General features: G+C 32.8%; 2 protein-coding genes across 3 annotated transcripts; both read left to right on the plus strand.

Moving 5' to 3' along the window:
- Positions 1-5,261: 5,261 nt before the first annotated feature.
- LOC140890940 (UPF0481 protein At3g47200) lies at positions 5,262-6,975 on the plus strand. The gene has a single exon (XM_073299118.1). The coding sequence runs from the start codon at positions 5,525-5,527 to the stop codon at positions 6,872-6,874; it is 1,350 nt and encodes a 449-aa protein (XP_073155219.1). The 5' UTR covers positions 5,262-5,524; the 3' UTR covers positions 6,875-6,975.
- A 5,835-nt stretch (positions 6,976-12,810) lies between these two features.
- Positions 12,811-14,553, plus strand: LOC140893494 (outer envelope pore protein 16-3, chloroplastic/mitochondrial-like). Of its 2 annotated transcripts, none has more exons than XM_073302557.1 (3): positions 12,811-12,922; positions 13,300-13,614; positions 14,203-14,552. In XM_073302557.1, the coding sequence occupies exons 2-3, from the start codon at positions 13,311-13,313 to the stop codon at positions 14,313-14,315; spliced, it is 417 nt and encodes a 138-aa protein (XP_073158658.1). In that variant the 5' UTR covers positions 12,811-12,922; positions 13,300-13,310; the 3' UTR covers positions 14,316-14,552. The 2 variants fall into 2 exon arrangements, with proteins under 2 accessions (XP_073158658.1, XP_073158659.1); XM_073302558.1 differs by having other exon boundaries at positions 12,895-12,918; positions 14,203-14,553.
- Positions 14,554-15,256: the final 703 nt, after the last annotated feature.

Here is a 15,256-nt window from a genome sequence, read left to right on the forward strand (position 1 = left end):
CTAGGGACCCTAGCCAGCCGATAGCACGCACCCATGGCCTAAAAATTTGAACATGAATCATGAAAAACGAGCGAACTTGTGAAAAGTCCGAACACTCAAAACATTTTCTGAAAAAATCGAAGGATTTGATGCATACACAATCCACACAATATAATATCTGATAGGTACAAAAATATTGGAAGAAAATCATGCCTTTCAACGAAAATGGAGAGAAAAATGGGCGTGAGACGACTCCGGGACGACGGAACGACGACGACTTACCTTGGACCTTCAAAAACGTGGCTATGGTGTTCTTCCTTAGGGTTGCTCGATGAAGAAGATGAATGGAAGGGAGGGAGGCGGCTAAGAGGGTGAGGGATCGATTAAGGGTTTGGGATAGATTAGGTTTTGATTTTTGTGTTAATTAAAAATATAGGTTAATTAAATATAGATAAAAGGTTTTAAATATAAAATATACAACTTAAACTCCTAATTAAAAGTTAAAATCTGATAACTAAATTTAAAATCTCGAAATTACAATTTAAGGGAATTTTAAAAATACTAAAAAGTCAATATTTTGGCTAATTTTGAATAAAATGGACTTCTAAAATTATATAAAATTAAATACTTAAAATTTTGAGATAATAAAACTCAAAATAATATTTTAGGGCTCTAAAAAGACTCATAAAATAATTTGGGTGGAAAGTTGTCATCTCGTCCGTCCACGGTCCCGTCTACGCGATCAAATAATTAAAATACTAAAAATCATAAAAAAATTACTAATTATGGGTTAAATGCTTAAAAATAAATTAAATCATGCACAAATAATTCACATAATTATTTAACCCATAAATCTAAAATTTAAATAATTAAATATCCTAATTATGCATGCGGATTTACGTATTTAAAAATACCGGGTGTTACACAAAAAGTTCTATCTCCAAGACAACAACACCCTCCCATAGTGCTTTTACTATCATTAAAATCCCCAGCACAATCAACACAACCAAAACCAACAAGATTGGTATCCCTAGTATACTACAATCCCAAATCCAATGTACCCGAAACATATTTCAAAATTCTCATAACAACTTTTACATGGGTTACCTTTGGATCAGATTGGTACCTAGCACATAAACACACACTAAACATGATATCAACATAAATTGTAGTTAAGTACAAAAAACTTCCAATCATGATGTGGTACATGGTGTTGGCAACACCGGCCGCAACACCATTCTTACCTAACTTTTCACTAGATCCCATTGGTGTTTTCATGCTTTTAGTATTCTCATAACAGAACTTTTTCACCAAAATTTCAACATACTTGCTTTGGGACAGAAAAATACCATCATGCATTTTCTTAACATCAAAACCAAGAGAATAACTCAACTCAACTACCATGCTCAATTCAAAGATGGAAGACATGTATTCAACAAAATCATCAACATGCTTTTGATCAGAAGAAGCACAAAAAATGATGTCATCCACAAAAACTTGGTAAACAGGTATTTCACCTTTGTACTTATGAATAAAAAAGGTTTTATCAACCTTACCTCGTTTGAAGCCAATTTCAAGATGATATTCAATCAACCTTACCTCGTTTGTGGACATGAAACTCGAGCATACTAACCTAATCACCTTGAGGTATTCCACTTTGTCCTTCATTCGAGTTTGCATTGTTCCAGAAGCATCTTCAATAATCTGTGATGATGGATGGTTCTTTTGTATTTTGCTTGAAATGTCCTTACCATCATTTATCAAAACAACATCATCATCGCTTGGTTGATTATTCTCAGGTTCAGTCACTGTTGGACCCAGTGTTGTGCTTGATGTTGCAACATCAGAGGCAACACCTGAATCTTTCAATGGACTAAAAATTTCCAGCAGATCATCCTTAGTAGTTTTTCCTTTGATATCTGCAAAATCATCAAAATCTACATTAATAGATTTCATAACTGCTCCAGTTCTCATATTAAACATTCTACATGCATGATTATTCAAAGCATATCCAAGAAACAATCATTTTTCACTTTTGGAATCAAATTTGGCTAGGTGATCTCTTTCATTCAAAATAAAATAAATACAGCCAAAAACATGAAAGAATTTAAGGTTTGGCCTCTTTCCCATGAGAATCTCATAGGAAGTCATAGTAGAACCACTCCTTAAGTATACTCAATTCAATGCACGACAAGCTGTATCCACGACTTCTGCCCAAAATCTTTTCGAGATATTCTTTGAGCTCAGCATCACCCTAGCCATCTCCTGCAACGTTCTATTCTTTCTTTTGGCCATGCCATTGTGTTGAGGAGTTTTTGGGGCAAAAAACTCATGTGATATGCCATTCTTATCACAAAAATATAAAGAGTTCTCAAAAATCTTACCATGATCGGTCCTGATCCTTCCAACCTTCAAGTTATGTAGGTTAGTAATCTTTGTGAGTAAATTATTAAAAATATCAAACATATCCAACTTCTCTTTGAAGAATCTTACTCGTGTAAAACGTGAGAAGTCATCAACACACACAAAAAAAACTTCTTACCTCCATAGCTTTCCAGTTCCATAGGATCCATTGACTCCAAATGCAAAAGTTCAATGCACCGTGTTGTCCCAAAGTGTTGTAACACGGGGTGCAACACGAGAGTTTTCTTACCTATTTGGCATGCACCACAAACATATGGAACTCCAGAATTCAAAATAAACATACCTTGGACAGCTTCATACTTACACAGATTTTTCAAAGCCTCCAAATTTACATGACACAACTTTTGGTGCCATAAATCAAGATCATTCACTTTCATGTAGTTGCAGACACGTTCCTCTCCAAATTGGTAGTAATATGCTGATCTTGTACCTATCAAAACACATATGTTAGCATAATCAAAAACTTCACAAGTATTTTTATCAAACTTGACATGAAAATCATCATCACACAATTTACTAAAAGATATCAAATTTGAGTTTAGTCCCTTGACATGTAGCACATTGTGAAACTTTGAAAATCCTTCCACGTTCGGTGTTCCTTTGCCACCAATCCTTCCTTTTACACCACCTCCGTAAGTCACTTTACCACATCTTTGTTCAATATGATCCATGAGATGTTCTTTCAAACCTGTAATGTGGCGTGAGCTTCCACTATGAAAGTACCAGTGACCTAGAATCACTTCAAGCTTGGCCATGGCAGACTTCAAATCAGAATTTTCTTTAGAGAGAGTTGTGTTCAAATTGTTCTGTTTGATCCAATCAGCATACAACTCCTCATAAAGTTTCTGTACACACTCTAGAGTTATATCATCATTGACAGCTTTCTGATCACCAAAATTACCAAGAGTAGATGTATTCAAGAAAACTGATTTTTTACTGGTGTTGCGACTTGGTGTTGCAACACCGAAGGCAACACCCAGTGGGTTGACTTGAAAACATCTCTTTTCTTTCAACAATGCAGCGAGGGAGGTATGATCTTCTTCATCATTCTGTTCTTGATCTCTGTCAGAGTCATCATCACTCAAGTACATAGCCATACCTTTGTGGAATCGATTTGCACATTCAATTGCATAGTGTCCATATCCATTGCATTCCCTGCATTGCACATAATCAAAATTCTTGGTATTAGATTCATAATTAACAACATACCTTGGTCGAGATGGTTCTCGAGTAGGTGACACCCTCAACAGATTTTCAGGAGCAGGAAAATTAGGGTGCTTAGATTGTTGTCCAACTTTCTGTTTGTTTCTTCTCTTCAAATAATCTTCAAACTTCTGTGTGATCAAGGAAATTGAATCATCACATAAATCTGACTTATTGACTTCCGGTGGTCGGAATCTGACGTCAACAACCGGCACGTCCATGATAAACCTACAAAACAAAAATAACCAGAATCTCTCTTAGTAAAGTCAAGAGTTGGCTCTGATGCCACTTGATAGAAATCGTATTGTAATTGTAGGTTAAAATAAAGAGTCAGTGTTGTCTGCGGTGTCACAACATCAACGACAACACAGTGCAGCGGAAAATAAATAAAAATAAATAACACAAGAAATTAATTTTGCACGAGTATAAAAACTCGTGCGGGTGTCTTAGGGCTAAATATCACTAGTAAACGTAAGAATAGTCTTACAAAGTAATCCTAGTGATTTTACAAAAAGTCATTAAATCCTAAATTTCTCAACAAGTTGAGAAATCAAACTTGCATCATAAATAAATTAGAATAAAAACAATAGATGCAACTCTCGTAGCCTAAATTTGAAGAGACAATAAAGATCTTCAACAACACAGTTCCCACAGTGTTGTCTCTGATGTCTTCAACACGAACGGCAGCACGGGGACATGCAACGACGATGGTTGCAAAACTTCTTCAGAATCTTAGAATTCTTCTATGTGATTTTCTTTGAAAGTTCTTCTGAATTCTCCTCTGAAGTGTACGTTTGTTTGTGCGCAGAATCCCCTTCTTTATAGATTAGCTTTCACGTATAAAAGGGATTTCCTTGTAGAGTCCTACACAATAAGAAAATAAATCTTTTTTTAGGAACAAGACTCTTTTAAATATAAATAATACTATCTTGATAATATTTGATAACAATGACACACAATAATTCCTTATCAAGATAATATTTAATCTAGACAAATATCTATCTCAATATTTTCGATAATAACATATAAATATTTAGCCTATCATATCAAATCATATCTTGATAATATAAACATAAATCCTTTCAATTCGATATCAAGATATAATTAAGTTAAATATCTATCTTAAATATATTATCGAGATCATAGAATATTTAACCATTTCAAATCAAATCTTTTGTCTAGAAGGCAAAATTCAATATTCTAATTAGCATGCTAAGGAAAAGATTTTCAAGGAATTAATATTCCTTTCAATGTGTATGCGACTGTAGATGTTTTTAGATTTCGACGAGTAAAATTTATATTAATTTGAAATATGGAGGATATTTTGGTAGTTTAATAATTTACACCCGAGAAGATTCAAAGGTGGTCGTCTTATGCAACTTATGTAAGCAAAGAAGATCAGATGTATAAATATAAATTATTGTATTATAGTTTTCCAAGTCCAACTTTGAGCCCCGGCGGCTTAGTTGCTGTGCTATTCCTATTGGATTAGTTGAAAATTACCCAAAAGTATACTAATCCAACTTAATAACTATTATTTCTCTTCAACCCACTAAAAGTTGGCAGATGAGATCTTAACATATAAGTAATGTTGAAATCTACCCTAAAAATTTAACCCTATAGATAATCATTATTTAAATGAACCCACTAGAAGTTTAACCCAAGGCAAGACAAATAAAACCACATTGATCAAGTCATGTACGAAAAAAAGTTCTTTATGATCATTGACGAGCACTCAGCAATTCCGCCAACTCGATTCTCTTTTGGTTTTTGTATGTAAAAATTAAAATGCTTTTCATTTAACTATGCGAGGTGTGGTAGGGGCCTATTTTTCAAGCGTGTGATGCGAAAACAAAGTTGTAGCCACACTGGATATCTCTAATCTCCTTCTGCCCCGATCATCTCATCATCGAGTTCTATGGGTACAAATTCTCATGGAGTAAAGCAAAACTTAGAACATCCCATCAAAGTATGGGAACTGAACCAAAGTCGTCTCGCTCTGATGCACCAGAAACTCGCCGAGACCCCACGGATCCTCAGCCGATCCGCCGGCCGGAACACCTGTTGCATCTTCAAAGTCCCCCAAAGCCTAATCGACATCAACGGCCGCAGCTACCAGCCCCACGTAGTTTCCATCGGCCCCTACCACCACGCCGATCCGCGCCTCAAAATGATCGAGGAACACAAATGGAGGTTCTTGGGTACTCTGTTGCATCGCACGAGGAGTAAAGGTTTGGTCTTGGAGGATTATTTGAAAGCCGTGTACCCACTCGAAATCAAGAGCAGAGAGTGTTATTCCACGGAGGTGCCTTATGACAGCGATGAATTCCTGGAAATGTTGGTTCTTGATGGGTGTTTCGTGATCGAGCTTTTCAGGAAGTTTGGTGGGGTTACGGCGTTTGAATCCGACGATCCCCTGCTTTCTCTGTCGTGGGTTTACGCATTTTTCTTGAGGGATTTGATCAGAATCGAGAATCAGATCCCCTTTTTCGTGCTCGAGTGCTTGTTCGATCTCACGAGATTACCCAACGAAGAATCGGGCCCCTCTTTGCGAAATCTCGCCCTCAGATTCTTCGACAACGCATTTCAAAGATCCGACGAGTCTTTGGAGAAATTCGAGGGTCTAAAAGCGAAACACGTACTAGATTTTCTCAGGTCAAGTTTCATCCCCGACAGGTACCAAGAACCTACGCAGAGTACTTACACGAACACAAACGTAATCCATTGTGTCACCAAACTCCGCCGCGCCGGAATCCAGCTAAAACCCGGCAAAGAAGACAGCTTTTTAGCCATCAAATTCAGCCGCGGAATCATCGAAATGCCGACGATCCCGATCGACGACTTTATGAGCGCTTTTCTGCTCAACTGTGTGGCATACGAGCAATGCCACAGGGCTTGCTCCAAGCACATGACTACCTACGCTACTTTGCTCGATTGTTTGATCAATACGTCTTGGGATGTCGAGTACTTGTGCGATCGGAACATCATCGAAAACTATTTCGGGACGGATGCAGAAGTGGCTAGATTCATCAACAATCTTGGGAAAGATGTGTCGTTCGATATCGACATGTGTTATCTGTCGGGATTGTTCAATGAAGTGAATAACTACTACAAGAACCATTGGCATGTGCATTGGGCGAGTTTTAAGTATACTTATTTCAGGACTCCTTGGTCTTTCATCTCCGCTTTGGCTGCTCTTGTTTTGCTCATTCTTACTGTGTTTCAGACATATTTTACTGTCATGCCATATTTTCATCCATCGTCGTAGTTTTGATTTCGTATTGTTGATTCTTTTGGTGTGGGATTTTGTGTATTTATATTCTTGTTTTTGTTGCTAAGAAAAAAGAATATATGAAAAATTCTTCTTTTTGTTTTTGTTTTCTTTTTCTTTTTATAGTTGTAAGTTGGATATGAAAATTATTTGCTTGTTGGAGGAAGAATTCTCACTTCGACAAGGTCTAATAATTGTTAAAGGACCGTGTGACACAACTAATAGCTTAGGTTTTGGTACAATTTGTAAATACCCTCCCAAGGATAATTCGGTCCTACCTCATGAGATAAGTAAAATAAGATGATTGATCCAAATTATGTGGACCCCACATAATTGATGTGAGACCCGCATGATTGAACTAATAAAAAACTTTCACCTATTCCTTGGGGTAAAACCCATAGTGTAGGATCGAAATAATCCACCTAATCTGATTCATGAAAATTGAATGTCATTTGGTTTTGGTACCAATTTGTGAAATAAAAAAAATACGTTGATATATCAAATATTTTGATCTATGTTGATTCATTATTTACCACACGAGCTAAACGACTCAGATGAGCCAGAAATTAAAAAAAAAAAAAAAAAAAAAAAGGTTTTTAAAAGATATGGATGATTTCAAGATTGAAACCTCCCCAATTAAAACTAGTACGCAAAAGCAAAACTGAATTTAATTGTATGTAGTTAGTTGACCTTTGAGTAGGGAACCTTTTTCAAGTGGACAAGTTGTAATCATAATATAAATTTTTTTTTTTCAAAAAAAGAAGAAAACTACAAAACCAAGAAGGTTAGTGCTACCTTCCTATTGTTTTTTTTTATATATAAAATATATATGATTTGCACATCTTTCTTCAAAAAAATTTCTTCCCAGGATACTTTATTCAAACGTTTTAATAATTTAAATTAAATTTGAAATAAGATGTAAGTTGATTCAAATATATAATAAGTTCTAAAAACTCATTAAATATTTAAAATGAATTTATCGATAAAATAGACATCCTTCCTAAAAATTAAGAATAAAAACGTCAAGTTGTCAGAATAAAATAAGGGAGAACCGGAGTGCGCAGCCTAATAAATAAAGGAAAAACGTGGGAAAGTGGAACTTGGAGGCTTTGAACCATTCAATTAATTAGTGGCCAATCAACAAATCTCCATTTGACAATTGACCAAAATTGGTTATAAATATCGAATCCCCCGGCCGCTTCATTTCAATCAACTTTCCACTCAACGAACTCCAAACAAAAACACATTCATTTCCCAAACCAAATCAAAAGACAACTTTTAATTTTTTTACACAAACCAAAACATGGCAACAAGTGGATTTTGCAGTTCAATCTCACACCCATCTCCTCAACACTGCGACCCTTTCCATGCACGCGATGCGAGCATCGAATCAATGGAAGACGAAAACGAACAACATTGTCATACATTTATCAATCATGAAGAGTATCCGACATCATACGAATCAGAAGAAGAAAACAACACGTCTGCAGACGATGACGATGATGATGGTGATCATGAAGGCGAGTCGCCGAAAATCTTGAGAAGATTTCGCGAAAAACTCGACGAACAAGGGCACGTCATGTACAAGAAACTGCGTTTCAAATTCAGAAGGAATGGGACGATTGACAGAAAATTCGAAGAAACATTGCATCATTTCAAGGGAGACATAGTTTCAGATTTGTTCGAAAAGTCGTCTAGATCGGATTCGGAAGCCTCGAATGATCATAAAAATTACACGGAGAGAGGTATAGATATTGGTGATATTTTGTCATCAAATGAAGGAGCTGGAATGGAGGAGCCTAAGCTTGAGAGGTTCAAAGTGAAGGCTGTGAACATTGTTGGAGTAGGAGTTGTCAAGGAGGAAAATTATTGATTATTTCATTATTTGTGACCATTTTAAGTTCTTTTATTTATTTTTATTTTTTTATATTGGTTTTCCCACTTCACTTCTTTCTAATTTGTGATGTCGCCCCAATATTATACGATAAAACAAAATAAAATAAGAAACCAACTTATAGTTTTGTTTTTTTCCAACTAATATTAAAGTAAAGATGCTGATTAGCTACATAATCAAGTACTATATATATGCTAGAAGAAATATCTAATAAAAAAGGAGAAATTTTAATTAAGAGAAGCTATGGCTATTTGTCTGGGACTCTGGGCTATGGCCTATGCATGGTTCAAGCTTAGAAAACCCAGCAATACAATATTCTTATTTTTAGTTACTATTCATAGCTCTTTTTCTATTATATTTAATTTTTTTTAAAAGTAAAAATGGCTGCGAACTATGGAACCATAATTTGATAATTGTTATAGATCAAATCTTCAAAGATCGATTGTTAAAGAGATATAACTAAATAATTGATTATAGATCAAATCTTCAAAGATCGATTGTTAAAGAGATATAACTAAATAATTATAAAGTCAATTATTTACTAATAATTTGCCATGGATATTTTACAAACAAAGTTCCAGAAGCAGTACTTAAAATTAACAAGTAGGAACCCATGATTTTAAAATCTATATATACCGCGTATACATCATACAAATTGATATTAGAAACAAAAATAATAAAACTTTGGTCAATGCTGCAACAAGTATAAAATTATTAATATATATTATAGCTTCCACATCAAATTATCTATTTTTTGGGCAGTTTTTAATATATTTTGACTCAAAAAATAATATATAAATATACACAATATGATCGTTTCACACTACTTACGGTATTAAGCAGTAAGTACATTCAAAGTCAAACACAGACCTAAGTAATCATATCATATATATAAAAATATAGAATTACTGATTTTATCTATGCATATTTAAATAAAGTTAATCCCGTAGAATAACTAATTTTTAATATGGTGGCAAAACTATTTGCAAAATTTCATATTACATGTTTTTTTAAAATTTAAAAACATATTACGTTTTTAATTAAATCCTTTTTCGCTTTAATTCAATTTTTCATCGTAATTGAAGTATAACACCTTTTTTCAATTTCACATAATCATCATATTTGATACTCAATAAAATTTGATGACTCGAATCCAATCTAAGTCCAAAGCTCAAACAGATTTAACAGAAAATTTACTATTAAGAGTTGGCTTCCAAACTGCAACATCTTTCGAAATAAGATGAATGGGTACATCCATAATCCGGTATGCAATATGAGGAGAAACCACCAATAGCAGGCGAGCCAAATTCCATTTGTGATCTTCCAAAAATCATTCAACAAGCCTGAACGAGATCCATTAAATAATAGTCAGAGAAGAAATAGGGCCCTTCGGAAACCAAGAGTCAAACCAGAAGCTAAGCAGACCCTCTCCAATCCTCCAACCAATCTCATGTTCGGCCCTGTCCTTAATTTTCAACATCCGATGCCATGTTGGAGAGATATTTGGCTTAGTCTGAATAGCTGCCAGAGGATCAAATTTACAGTATCTAGCCACCAAGAATTTACTTCACAAAGAATTGACAGACCTGAACCGAAACCAAAGTTTAAAAGAAAAGGCCGTCAAGGAGTCCTTTAGTCTTCGAATACCTAAACCCCCTTCAGAAACCAGAAGACAAAAGCTGCGTATCCCATCCTTGTAGTTTCTTAGTAGCGTAGCAATAACATGCGAAAAGTAAGAACTTTTTTTCGGGCCGATAAAGAGAGGAGCACCTAAATATTTAATAGGAAGATACCCTCTCCATAGCCAGTGATCTCAAGATACATCCCCTTCTTCTAAGGTGGACAATTACTGGAAGTGAGTACCACGCTCTTCGCGTTACTAATGAGCTGACCGGAACACTGTTCATAATGAAATAAAAAGTTTCAAAGTATCTTGATCCCTGAAATAGAACCATTAGCAAAAATAATAAGATCATCTGCATACGCCAAATGAGAAATTCTGAAATGACAAACCGTACTGAAATGAAGCGTCCTATGCCGAGCAAATAAATTGTCAACCTTTAAGGTGGGTAAGAAAAACACCAACCCAACCCACCTATTTTATGTGACGGGACGGGTCAACCTGACGGGCTTACGTGTAATTTGGCGAATTTTTGAGGGCCTACCCGCAACTCACCACAATCCACCATTATTACCCAAGTTGATTGTTATATATTACTTTGTAATTAATAAAAATGCCAAAGTAAATATTGACGAAGTAAAAGCCCACAATTCTAGTAGTGCAATAAATTAAATAATTTATTAAATAACTTTAATTTATTCACGCAATCACGATGGATACTCTTAAATAATTAATATATATGATTAATTATTAATTCTCACAAATTGATTAAATAATAAAATTATTTATTTTTTTAATAAAGAAAGTATATTTTATATTTTTAATTTGATTAAAAATATAAGTTATTTATTTTGAAAAGAGAGAATAATTATTTTAAATAATTTTGTGATATTTGATAATTATTTGAAAGTCAAATAATTTCAATATTAGAATTGGATATGGTTATCTGATTCTATAGAAATTCAAATAAGATTTGATTTTTTAATAATAGACATCAAATATTAGATATTTGACCATTATTTTAAAAAAAATTAGAAATTAATTTCTCTAACCCATTTCTAAAGCATATTTTTAAAAGGGAAACTAGCCTTCTCTCTTTGACATTTTAAAATATAGCCTTTGATAATTTTAAAAGACTAAAATACCCTTTATCAATCTCAATTATATTTTTTTTTTTTTACAGAAATCTCAATTATATTTTTTTGTTCGACTTGTAAATTTTTTTTATAACACTCGTAAAAATTGATAAATGATTATAATAAAATCACAAAATTTTCACTGAGATTATTTTTACAACTTTATATCTTCGTAGTGTGAGTAATACTAATTTTCCCTAAATAATATTTTTTTATGAAATTGATAATACATTAATTTATTTTAATAATACCTATTTATATTATTAATAATATTTTAATAAGATAATCAGAATTTAATATGAATTAGTGTATAATTATATTTTATATAACATTTATTTTTCGGTTTATGTAATATCTATAATAAATTTATATAATATATGTGATTAAACATTTATTTATAAAATTACATCTCTATCTATACGTTTGTTTTCTTTATTTTTCTGGAATATAAATATTTACAATATATGCATATACATATAGAGACATATATATATATATATATATATAATTAACGTAAAAGAAGAAGAACAAGTTTAATTTAAAAGAAGAAAATTTCGGAAAAAAAAAGGAATGAGAAAATGTGGGAGAACTGAATTTTTTTAAAAAAAAAACAAGGCAGAAAAGAAAAATACTTTGAGAGGGAAATCCTATAAGATTGTGAGAAAATCTAATAAGAAAAGAGTGATGGGAAAATAAATTAAGGATGTATTTGGAACTTAACACAATTAAAAGCCTAGTTTGATAAAATAAGTAGAGGTAAGAGAAAAATTGATTATGGCATTTTATGAGAGGCCTTTTAAAAAAAAATGTCTCTTTAAAAATCAAAATTTTATATAATCTTATTAGTACTGGCTGTGTCTAATAACATACACGAATATTATATATGACATCAACCTAAAATACTTATATTTTAAATTATTTCGATATAAATTATGTTTATTATTATTTTTTTAAAAAAAAGGAACATAAAAAAATCATTTTTCTAAAAAATTATTTGATATTAAAAAACCAAAACAATAATTTCATAAATGAAAAACAAGTGTTCATTTATAGAAGTAAATTAAATATATTGCGTTAAAGGGGTATCGTAGATATATTATAATATCGTAAAGATAATATAAAAAGTGATAACAACATAATCGTATTATGATAATCATACAATATTTACTAAAATTATCTACCACTAATTATATAGTTCTAATAATAATTAATAAATAATATTAGTTTAATAATCAATAAAAGCTTCCAATTGAAAACAAGAAAAGCTTGTAAGTGGGCGGCGGAAAACCTTTCTTATTTTCCAAGCAAGTCCCTCAAATAAAAGGAGAAGAAAGTCTCAGGAGTCCAAGCAAGCGTCTTTCAACTACTTTCCTTCCTTTTTTTTTTTAAGGTTCGTCTTCAAATTTAATGACGCTTTGATTAGGTTTAAATTTGGGTAAAGCAGAATCTAATTTCCCTTTGGATGCTGATTGATAATGCTATTTTATTTGGTGTACGTATCTGCTTCAAATTTTAGTTTTATGGCTCGAATTAATTATTTTGATATGTAGTAATTAAAGTTTATCACAACTTCAGTTTTCCAGTATTTTTTGACTTATAGACGTTTTGCTTTAATTAATTTTGCGATCTATTGAACACATATACATATATATTTTCGATGTGGTAGTTTGCTTGTTACGACATTAATATATGTCATGTTCGATCGATATATCCAAGTTTTAATTGAATTTGAGGAGTGGGTTGCGTAGTTATATTATATGTTTTTATGTAGAAATTGCGGTTATGGAATATCGGCCTATTTTGAAGACAACGATGGAGCTGGCGACCCCGGGTCTAGCTAATGGGATATTTTGTGGTTCCGGATTTGCTTTGATGACTCTGCCCCTTGTTGAGGGAGGAATTGGTCGTTGTGCGATTCACTCAGCAAAGTTGATGGGACGTTTTGGGTTGATAGGTGCTGCAGTAACTGCAACCTTAGCTGGGGTTAGTCTGTCACTCGAGAAATATCGCAAGAAAAATGACTTGATTAATCCCGCAGTTGGTGGATTTGTGACTGGTGCTGCATGTTTCGGTTACGGTTACGCAGGTGATGCTTTAATTATTTGTTTTTATTGATTTATCTTAATAATTAGTTGATGATTAATTGTATATATGAATGAATTGTGTGTGAGATTCTTAATTCGAGTGCTTAAATAAATATTGGATTCGTGTACGTGTATGTATAGACATGGTGATTCATTCATTCATTCATGTTAGTTAACTCTCCTTCTTCATGTGAATAATAATTAATACTGATCTTCTAGCTGGTGACCAGTCCTCCATGTTCATTTATGCATATGGTTCATTGTAGTGTGCAAGGAATTTGGGGGCATGGCTATAGCTTCAAATCAACAATATTTGTGCAATGTGTATGTGTGTGGGTGGTAATTTGTAAGGAGTAATGTCCGGGGTTAATTTAGTATTAATTTTAAGGCTTTGTTTGCGAGGATGTGGAACAAATTTATATTTATCGACGAATGTACTTCAACAAAGGATTTCTTGAATATCGATGCCCGGACTTTATCTTCATTAATTCCCTTCTTTTTTCTTTTTCTTTTTTTTCCTTTGATTTATTTAAAAGTGATGCTGAATTTGTATTTATTTCGGCTGATATATGTAACATTGTACTCTGTAGCGAACATCATTCCAAAGGCAATCGCTGGGAGGAGCATTCCAATGGTAATTGCTGGGGGAACTCTTTACGCAATGATGTCTCCTATTTATTCGTATTTCAATATCAAAAACTAAAAGAGTAGACACTTTGGATAAATTTTATCCCTACACCTCCGACGAAAACTCCGATGTTCATTAGTTCCAGCGCAAGATGCAAATTTCTTCAATTTTGTCGAAAACTTGATTGTTCATCTCTACTTTTTTGTTTAATTCGGTTAGCTAGAATTGTTGATTACATGGACATGTTCGTTTTGTTGGTTTGAAGTCGGAAAACTGCACGGAAAACTGCAAATTTTCTTTTGTATTTTGGAATGCACTTACTAGCAAGTGCAAATTAATGTGCCTTGGATTTTGTTGCTGAATTAACAAGTTCGTTGATTAGGAAAAAGTTAATTTATCTGATCCATAATATACAAATATTTAATACTTCTAATTATAATAACTAAATACATTAGCTATACATAATTCGTGCTAAAATTGCTAGCATACAAGTGAAATGAGACTTTAACCTTTTTAAGAATTGTGAAGAATTTTATTAATACTTTATTTTATGTTAATGAACAAATGTCCTTATAATTAAGTTAAGGTTTACTTTATTTTATCTTAACAAAAAGGGAGTACCTTTTACATATCCGCAATGTTGATGAACAGAAGATGCCTAATTATAATCATATATTGAATTTGTCAATATAATGATAATTATGCTTCTTGGCATTACAAATTTGCTGGATACGTAATTATAACCATTTTTCTTTTTCTTTTTTATTTTTTTTAAAAAACAAACTAATAATCATTTTCTTGACTGTGTCAAAACTTGTGATTTCAAGATTCTATATTTGAACAACAATTTAAACTTTAGTAGAACTGCTCATTGTACGTGTTTATGTGTGTTTATTCAAATAATGAACTTAATTACTTCACAAATTAATCCCACACAGTTCTTTATTCCATCCAGTGTTTGGTTTGAGTTCTATGGCTATGTTTGGTAGCCTTATTAATAATCCATGTACAAATTT

The sequence above is a fragment of the Henckelia pumila genome, chromosome 3 (assembly GCF_033568475.1).
Source record: "Henckelia pumila isolate YLH828 chromosome 3, ASM3356847v2, whole genome shotgun sequence".
Classification (NCBI taxonomy): domain Eukaryota; kingdom Viridiplantae; phylum Streptophyta; class Magnoliopsida; order Lamiales; family Gesneriaceae; genus Henckelia; species Henckelia pumila.